Source organism: Salmo salar, chromosome 20 (genome assembly GCF_965601325.2).
Source record: "Salmo salar chromosome 20, fSalSal1, whole genome shotgun sequence".
Lineage (NCBI taxonomy): Eukaryota > Metazoa > Chordata > Actinopteri > Salmoniformes > Salmonidae > Salmo > Salmo salar.
Genome location: NC_138310.1, coordinates 8,017,838 through 8,027,944, shown reverse-complemented (window position 1 = coordinate 8,027,944; position 10,107 = coordinate 8,017,838). Strand labels below are relative to the sequence as shown.

The following is a 10,107-nucleotide window of genomic DNA, read 5'->3' as shown; positions in this document are numbered from 1 at the left end:
GATTGGATTTGCAAAAAGTCATCAACATAAAGGAATTTTGTCTTTTTTTCATCCAACTTTTAACCTAAATCAAATGACATGGTGACATTTTTTGTTGATTTTACGTTGAATTCACTTCAAAACTAGACGTTAAACTGACATCTAAGCCCAGTGGGGAGTGTCATTTCAGTTTATCTAATCTGTTGTTTTATGCGATTACACGTTAAATGCGACTATGCCCAGTGATGGTGTCTTGTGAAAGACTCACGCATGGCCTTCTGTAAATTGAGAGCAGTTTACTAAATCAGTGGTTCTGAATTCTCTCCTCAGGGACCCCCAGCAATTCCAGAGCTAGCACACCTAATTCAACTTGTCAATTAAAACAATAATAACACCTCTGGAATTTTAACAAGATAAAATGGCAAACCTAAATAAAAAAACTCTATGGTTCTTTACCACAGCAGAACCCTTTTTTGGTGCTATATAGAACTTTTTATTAATGGTTCTTTATAGCACCATAAAGGTTCCGTTTAGAACCATATGTGCATGGTTCTTTATAGAACCTTTTAAAAAAGGTTATATGCAGCATCAAAAGGTATCCGCTATGGTTACAAGCCAAATAAACCTTATTTGGCACTATATATAGCTGTTTGTGTGTGTACTCCCCCATATCTCTCCAAGTGGGTGGTTCACTGTACTCACTCTAACCGCACACTGATGAGAGAAAACAATGTCACATGTTTACAGTATTCAAGTCTGCTTTGAAGTCACATACAGGAAGAGAACAGAAAACAAATCAGACCTGACTGAATGTGCTCTGGCATCTGTCTGTCTCAGTCGGCGTGTGTGTGTTTTCCTCCAGGGGTTTTCTGTACGACTGTCGTCTGGTTTTCCAGCTCATCAGGTGAAACAGGTGTGTTGAATGATAGCCTCCCGACTGACTCTCACCAGAACAACAACAACACTGAATCACAGCAGACTGTGCACCATACCTGTGTGAAATGGTTTCTCAGTGAAATGCTTAACGTGCAAGCCCTACCCAACAGTGCAGTATTCAGTATAACAAATCAAATTTCATCCGCAGTCCCTGGGCAGGTTATTAAAAACAATTAAAATAACAATACAGACAAACAATGAGCAGTGAGCACACGCAGAGCAACATAGGACAAGCAACACATAGCACAAAATTCTACAAAGCAAAAATACATAAAAACAACAAAGTCTTTTCACACCTCACAAGCTACAGACAACAGATAACATGGAAAGCGGCAATACGCAGCTAAGCATTATGTTCACGAGTCTGTTTGTCCTTTAGCCCTGACCTTGTTTTTTGTGAAGGTGCGATAGGTGGGTCAATGAGTGTTCAACCCCTTTGTTATGGCAAGCCTAAATAGGTTCAGGAGTAATAATGTGTTTAACAAGTCTCATAATAAGTTGCATGGACTCACACTGTGTGCAATAGTGTTTATCATGATTTTTGAATGACTACCTCATCTCTGTACCCAACACATCTGTAAGGCCTCTCAGTCGAGCAGTTCATTTCAAACACAGATTCAACCTCAAAGATCAGGCAGGTTTTCTAATGCCTAGCAAAGAAGGGCACCTATTGGCAGTCAGGCTACCTCTGGCGAGCACATGGAGGGCTGTGCGGCCCCCCAAAGAAATGCCACCCCACACCATGACTGACCCACCGCCAAACCGGTCATGCTGGAGAATGTTGCAGGCAGCAGAACGTTCTCCACGGCGTCTCCAGACTCTGTCACGTCTGTCACGTGCTCAGTGTGAACCTGCTTTCATCTGTGAAGAGCACAGGGCGCCAGTGGCGAATTTGCCAATCTTGGTGTTCTCTGGCAAATGCCAAACGTCCTGCACGGTGTTGGGCTGTAAGCACAACCCCCACCTGTGGACGTCGGGCCCTCATACCACCCTCATGGAGTCTGTTTCTGACCGTTTGAGCAGACACATGCACATTTGTGGCCTGCTGGAGGTCATTTTGCAGGGCTCTGGCAGTGCTCCTCCTGCTCCTCCTTGCACAAAGGCGGAGGTAGCGGTCCTGCTGCTGGGTTGTTGCCCTCCTACGGCCTCCTCCACGTCTCCTGATGTACTGGCCTGTCTCCTGGTAGCGCATCCATGCTCTGGACACTACGCTGACAGACACAGCAAACCTTCTTGCCACAGCTCGCATTGATGTGCCATCCTGGATGAGCTGCACTACATGAGCCACTTGTGTGGGTTGTAGACTCTGTCTCATGCTACCACTAGAGTGAAAGCACCACCAGCATTCAAAAGTGACCAAAACATCAGCCAGGAAGCATAGGAACTGAGACGTGGTCTGTGGTCACCACCTGCAGAACCACTCCTTTATTGGTGGTGTCTTACTTATTGCCTATAATTTCCACCTGTTGTCTATTCCATTTGCACAACAGCATGTGAAATGTATTGTCAATCAGTGTTGCTTCCTAAGTGGACAGTTTGATTTCACAGAAGTGTGATTGACTTGGAGTTACATTATGTTGTTTAAGTGTTCCCTTTATTTTTTTGAGCAGTGTATTTTTTTGGTTGAAAAAATAGATTGCGGGATGGTTTTGGTAGTTGTCTTTTGGTAGTTCCCCTGGCTCTGCCTTCAGTCTATTGTAGCTGACCTAATAGGTAGTTGTGGATGTGTTTACACTGGAACTCTAGTGCATTGTTCAGTCCAATGACAGTCCAACCTGGTCTCAGAGCGTTTTGTATAATTCATAAGACAGTCCAATCTGTCTTATGTAACCATACCAAACGTAACATATCATACTAAATAGAGTGTCTTGTGTTTACGTACAGAATAATACGAAATTCTCTTAGACCAGTTTGGACAGTCCGGAATGGGACCAGATTGTTCTCCAACCTGGTTTCACAGTCCGTTGTCTGGCTGCAGTTGGTTTGGTAATGGAGACGTGATTGTTGGAAGTGTTTGAATTGGATGTAGATTCATGACAAATGTATGGTCTGACTGACATGGGGGAAACCAGCATTGCTCTGTGGCTCATTCCATATAAACGCAGAATCCACCATGTGTCTCCTTTCAGCAGAAAGAAGGGTTGAGAGATGATAATAGCTGTTCTTTCCTGCCTTGGATATCCCTACGTATCTTTGTTTTATCATTGTAATGTTCAGTGGTTTTGAAGTTTTGATTAAGTGGCACAGTAGCCTTCACTGTGATTTGTATGAATGTATTTATTGTGTATCTATTTATATAGGATCTTAAATTATCCATAGATTATGACAACTTTCCAGTTAATTGTTTGAATGTTAGAATGAGTGACATGTCCCTTATTTAATGGTGTGAGCTGACCTCTTGCAAGTCTTAGCTGATTGCTCAACTGTGGCCTCCTGCCTGAAGCCCTTCAGTTTGTTTAAATGGAGGACGACATTCAGTGTGTGAGGGACAGCTGGTATGTCTGCAAGTTTGAACAAAATCAAGCTATTTGTCATGCTATCACCATCTGTTTCATCAATGTGAGAGGGCATCAGCCAGCTATCTCACAGGGGATTTTGCTCATCCTGTTGAGGAGTTCCACATGTCAGAGACTTTCAGAGGGGACTGCTGGGGATTGGGGAGGATGAACCTCTGAACCAGTCAGACTGTTTTCATAAACACTGAACACCATCCCAGAGAGCATTCCCCTCCATCATTTTTCTTTACACCTCCACTAGAACAATACATCTATTTTCTTACTGTGTGCGGGCTAACCCAGTGTCTGAGGCCGATTAGTTGGGTAATTCAAACTTCAGGATGGAGGCTTTTCCTGGGGGAAATGACCCGGTGAGCTACTTCTCTCCCTTAGTCCTGCTCCTGTGCTCTGTGTGTGGAGTGGGGGTGGGGGGCTTTGTTTATTTTGTTTTTTATGTGATATGTTAGGAATTCTGCAATTCATTTGATGTCACACAAATTTTGCAATTCGTGTAATATGTTACAAATCTAATTGTGCAATATTTTACAATATTTTACATATTAAGATCCCGGTGTGCATCTTTTAAACCCAGAAGTTTCTCAGAGGAAAGTGAGAGGAACCTTTGGCATAAAGTAGACACTAGAATGCTTAGCTTTGGGATTGTCTCTGTCTCAGGACTCTGAAGAGCCACTGGTGAAGAGGAAACGCACAATACAATAAATAACTAGAAATGGCAAGTTAGAGAGCCAGTGCTTTGAGAGTTGAAGAGTGGGGACCAACATTTGGCTGTGTCAACTGAGACAGCGCTGGAAAGTTTAACTGTTTAGCCTACTGTTGATAAATTCAGCGATGCTTGGAAAACAGCATTTTTGGTTGAAAACATATAGGCTTAGCATGTTTATTAGGCTACAACTTGGGAATATCCTCCCTTCGATTGTAAGCTCTAAATTGTAGCCTATTTTCAGAGTTTTAAAAACAGTAATAGGCCGAATAGTTTTCAGAATTCTATCCTGATAGCCGCTTATTTTTTGTTTTATTTAAATTGGAGAACTCTATCCATTAGAAGAACTGGGACATTTTCAGCTTCCAGGAATGGTATACAGATCCTTGCGACATGGGGCTGTGCATTATCATGCTGAAACATGAGGTGATGGCAGCTGATGAATGGCACGACAATGGGCCTCAGAATCTCGTCACGGTATCTGTGCATTCAAATTGCCATAGATAAAATGCAATTGTGATCGTTGTCCCAAGCATATGCCTGCCCATACCATTAACCCATCGCCACCATCAGGCACTCTTTTCACAATGTTCACATCAGCAAACTGCTCATCCACGCAGCGCCATACACGTGGTCTGCGGTTGTGAGGCTGGTTGGACTTACTGCCATATGCTCTAAAATGATGTTGGAGGCGGTTAATGGTAGATAAATTAACATTAAATTCTCTGGCAACAGCTCTGGTGGACATTCCATGCTCCCTCAATACTTGAGACATCAGTTTCATTGTGTTGTGTGACAAAACTGCACATTTTAGAGTAGCATTTTATTGTCCCCAGCACAAGGTGCACCTGTGTAATGATCGTGCTGTTTAACCAGCTTCTTGATATGCACCTGTCAAGTGGATGGATTATCTTGGCAAATGAAAAATGCTCACTAACAGGGATGTAATCAATTTTGTGCACAACATTTTTAAGAAATAAGCTTTTTATGTGGGTATGGAACATTTCTTGGATATTGTATTTCAGCAAATGAAACCAACAGTTTAAAGATTAACTCCGAAAACCTCGGTCCCACAAAGCAAAACGCTGACAAGGAATGAGATGAGAACAATATCTGGATTATTACACTGAACAAAAAAAAATTATGCAACATTTAAAGTGTTGGACTCATGTTTCATGAGCTGAAATGGTTGTCTCCATGCCCTTAAACAATAAATAATAGGTCTACGAAATAACAGACAAACGGGCATTTAAAAAGGAATTGTGGCGGGGCAGATAGCATTGATCTATTCAGACACTTGATAACAAATGACCAAATTAAAACTGGATCAGACAGCGCATTATCACGGTTTGAAAAGATGCCTAACCTAACAGCAAATTAAAGATTAACCCCTAAAACCTCGGTCCCACAAAGCAAAACGCTGACAAGAAATAAGATGAGAACAATATCTGGATTATTACACTGAACAAAAAATAAATAAATGCAACATTTAATTTGCTGTTAGGTTAGGCATTTTTTCAAACCGTGATAATGCGCTGTCTGATCCAGTTTTAATTTGGTCATTTGTTATCAAGTGTCTGAATATCTGCCCCGCCACAATTCCTTTTTAAATGCCCGTTTGTCTGTTATTTCGCAGACCTATTATTTATTGTTTAAGGGCATGGAGACAACAATATTCTCCCCTTCACGTACTTGGTATTTTTATTTTATATTTAATGCTCGGTTGCGAGAGGAGCATTGTATGGGTTAATTTAGCGTAACGTCCCTCGGCTACCGTGGCAAGTATTGCGCACATTTGAGTTGTTGTGGTGTTCGCGCTCACGGAGGCAATGCCCTTTTGTGGAGAGGTCATCACAGCCGACAGACAGCACTCTCAATCAGGACGCAATGACACAAAGAGAAGAATTGCATTTAAAAAGGACCATTCTTTCCCATACTGCCAAGGAGGGGTGTTCACTGTGGGTGTTTGAGAAGCCCTTTGTTGCCTGAGAGAGCGAGAGAGAAAAAAGGTAGCCAAGAATATGCACTGTCGACTAGCTGTATGTTTTATGAACAGTGTTACTGTATGCTGTTAGGGCGCTCGCACACGTCTCTTCTTGCGTTCGGAAAAGTCAGTGCATTGTGGACTTTGGTAGTTTTAACACAGCGAAACTGGTTTGGATATACTTCAGTAGACGAAAAGGTTACGGTGTATGCTATTTTGCGCATTGTTTTTTGGAGACTTGTGCGTAACGCGCCACCTGTACTTTAACTAACACCATATTATCGAAACTGATCTACAGTACAGTCTCTTCATGTTTGTTTTCATCTGCCACCATGAGCGTTTTTGACATTTTGTCATGGGGAATTTGAGTTCTCAGCTCCCATAAACGCTTTTAATTTGCGACAAATGAAGTTAATTTGAGGGGTGGAAGTGAACATTTTCAAGCATAGGCTACCTCAATTTGTGGATACTACTTCGAGGGATGCCAATGGACAGATACGCAGACATGGAGGACAAACTGCGCATTTTGGAAGACCTGAACATGATGTACATCCGCCAGATCGCCCTCAGTTTACAGGTAATGTACCTTAAGGAAGCTGTAACTGTCAGTCATCATTAAGTACCTCCAGACTCTCTCACGGGCTTTGTCTGATATCCTCTCTTCTTTCACCGGCCATTCAATGTGCAGTGTTGTCATGTCATATCTTTGCAGTGCATGTCAGTGAAGTGACATTTTCAAGCTTAAGTGTACAAATCATAGGGTGTCAAAAGTCGGGGAGAGCTGTGAAGCTGTTTGGCATGCAGTCTGAGTGTATGATGTGGCAGGAACCAGGTAAGGTGTACAGGCTCTCACTTCCCCCTGAGCTGTTACAACTGTGCAGAGCACATGAGCCAGTTTACGGAGTGAGTTCGCCGCTGTGCTGCTTTCACATGTCATGTTAAAAGTTGAGCGGGTGTGGCTGAAGAATGTCTCTGACAAAGGGGTTATGCATACTCCGTTGTGGTCTCCTTGTGGCCGAGCTAGCTCTCAGTGAGAGATAATAGAAAACAACACGCCAACTACAGTAAGTAAAGTCGGGTTAGAGAATAACTAACATTGTCTCCAGCTGCACATGTGGGATTCGCAAGTCCCCAAAGGGGCAAAAGTGTGTGTGTCAGAGGAAGAAATAATGATGCAATACTTATATCAATACCTAACAAAGGGTGGTGTCATTGACGTGAACATTATGCTTAACAATTCAGTCAGTGTGGTACTGATCTGAGCATAACATGGTCCACCTCAAAGAGAAAAGGACATCTCTGATCCTTTGATGAGCAGAGGAAATGGCTAGAACATTTCTATCTTAGTCTGGGGAGAGAGGCAGGAGACACATGGTCATTGGAAATGATACAGGAAATATATCAAAAGGACATTTTAATGCTTCATTTCTTTGGCTTTTGGCTGCTCTGTTGTAAAACTATGTTGGCTCTGTGCTCTGCAGCTGTTGTGTGTTAGGGTGTGTTAGGGTGTGTTATCTAAGTGACAATGGGAGTGCCAGCCACTGCTGGGCACTGTGTGGGGCAGTAATATCACCATGGCACAGGTTGGCAGCTCACTTCCAGTATACACACGGAAGTGTCTTAGTTCAGCTGTTCCAAACAGACAGCCAGGTGGTCCATGTGACTGTCTAATGGGCAACTTGGCTTGGTAATAGAGCGATGAATGTCTAATGGACGCACGCATACACACACACAGTGCCAACCCCCTTTTCAGACCCCATACACATACTCAGTGGAGCTGGCTCCTCTCTCTCTCCACTTTCTCTCTCTCTAGAATAAAGACACCAGGTTGCACCAGCTAGCACTCTGGCATTTAGACAGAAACTAGATGCGTCTCCCCTGTGTTTTTTATTTAACTAGGCAAGTCAGTTAAGAACAGATTTTTTTTTTTTACAATGACTGCCTACCCCGACCAAACCCTCCCCTAACCCGGACAACGCTGGGCCAATTGGGACTCCCGATCACGGCCGGTTGTGATACAGTCCGGTATCAAACCAGGGTCTCTAGTGACGCCTCTAGCACTGAGATGCAGTGCCTTAGACCGCTGCGCCACTCGGGAGCTATAGTACCCCCTAACCAGAACCGACTTTAGAACTCTGTCTTTGCCCCTGGCATTCCCTGCCTCCCTGTTGAACCCCCTAACCTATCAACCGCTCACATATTACAGAATCATCATTGACACTCTCATGAGTTGTAACCTTTTAATTCCAGCCACCAAATGTCAGTCAGTCTCAAACCATTCAATTATACTCCATGAAAGAGCTTGCTTTAAGACACTCACTTGTTTGCTGCACTGACAAACTGGAAGAAGCCAGTGAATGTACATGCTGGATCTGTGTTCTATGCTTGCAGAGAATGGTGGCAGATACTCTCTCAACGAAGAGATCCTAATTGGGTTGTCAGTCTGTGTAATATCTCAGTAAACAGTATTGCTTGGACAGGCTTGTTTCTCTTCAGTGTCCCCCCCCCCCCTCCTTCCCTGCCTGGGTGGGTTGCTGGAACAGCGATTCTTTGTATGTGATGGAGCTGTGCGACCCACTGGAACTCCAGGATGACGACTTCTCTGTCTGCTGCAGAGAGGCCTCCATTCAGCCGTAGCATAATTTTTCTTTTGCCCTAAAGGTCATTTAGGAGAGTGCTGTGGATGATCCAGTTGCTATGGTCGAAAACACTGTCAACTTCCCCTTTGTTGTTACTGTTGCTGACTGGGAGGACTGTGCCTGTCCAGTGGGCAAATGTGAGTTCTCAGCTTAGTTCCTCCTGAGCTCTACAGGTAAGACATTCATTTGCTCATAGAGGGGCAGCTATTCTGAGCTCATGTGGTTACATAGAATAACCCTGGCGAGGAAGCAGCAGAGCCAGCATTCCAGACACATAACATGTGTGTCAGTGCACCACTCACAGAATTATAATCCCTCAGTATTTCCCTTCTATTCATTTAGTGAGGAACACCACCGCCCCAAAAGATACGATTACATACAGTACCAGTCAAAGTTTGGACACACCTACTCATTCCATGGTTTTTCTTGATTTTTACTATTTTCTACATTGTAGAATAATGGTGAAGACATCTCAACTAGGAAATAACACATATGGAATCATATAGTAACCAAAAAAGTGTTAAACAAATCAAAATATATTTTATATTTGAGGGTAACCAACCTTTGCCTTGATGACCGCTTTACACACACTTGGCATTCCCTCAACCAGCTTCATGAGGTTGTCACCTGGAATGCAGTTCAATTAACTGGTGTGGCTTGTTAAAAATGTATTTGTGGAATTTCTTTCCTTCTTAATGCATTTGAGCCAATCAGTTGTTGTGACAAGGTAGCGGGGGTATACAGAAGAAAGCCCTATTTGGTAAAAGACCAAGTCCATATTATGTCAAGAACAGCTTAAATAAGCAAAGAGAAATGACAGTCAATTATTACTTTAAAACATGAAGGTCAGTCAATCCGGAAAATGTCAAGAACTTTGAAAGTTTCTAAAAGTGCAGTCGCAAAAACCAAGCGCTATGATGAAACTGGCTCTCATGAGGACCGCCACAGGAAAGGAAGACCCAGCGTTATCTCTGCTGCAGAGGATAAGTTCATTAGTTAACTGCACTTCAGATTGCAGCCCAAATAAATGCTTCACAGAGTTCAAGTAACAGACACATCTCAACATCAACTGTTCAGAGGAGACTGCGTGAATCAGGCCTTCATGGTCAAATTTCTGCAAAGAAACAACTACTGAAGGACACCAATAAGAAGAAGACTTGCTTGGGCCAAGAAACATGAGCAATGGACATTAGACCGGTGTAAATCTGTCCTTTGGTCTGATTAGTCCAAATTTGAGATTTCTGGTTCCAATAGCTCTGTCTTTGTGAGACGCAGAGTAGATGAATCGGATGATCTCCTCGTGTGGTTCCCACCGTGAAGCGTGGGTGTGCTTTGCTGGTGACACTGTCAGTG

At 43.1% G+C, this 10,107-nt stretch overlaps 1 protein-coding gene across 2 annotated transcripts in view; it reads left to right on the top strand.

The window, feature by feature from the left end:
- The first annotated feature begins 5,900 nt into the window (after positions 1-5,900).
- Positions 5,901-10,107, top strand: part of LOC106580158 (rhotekin) — a 92,426-nt gene continuing 88,219 nt past the window's right edge. Inside the window, exon 1 of one of the 2 annotated variants that reach the window (XM_014160903.3) lies at positions 5,901-6,692. In XM_014160903.3, coding sequence (XP_014016378.1) covers positions 6,597-6,692 — 96 coding nt within the window. In that variant the 5' untranslated portion in view covers positions 5,901-6,596. The remainder of the gene's footprint in view (positions 6,693-10,107) is intronic. The other variant, XM_014160906.3, reaches the window with a different exon arrangement.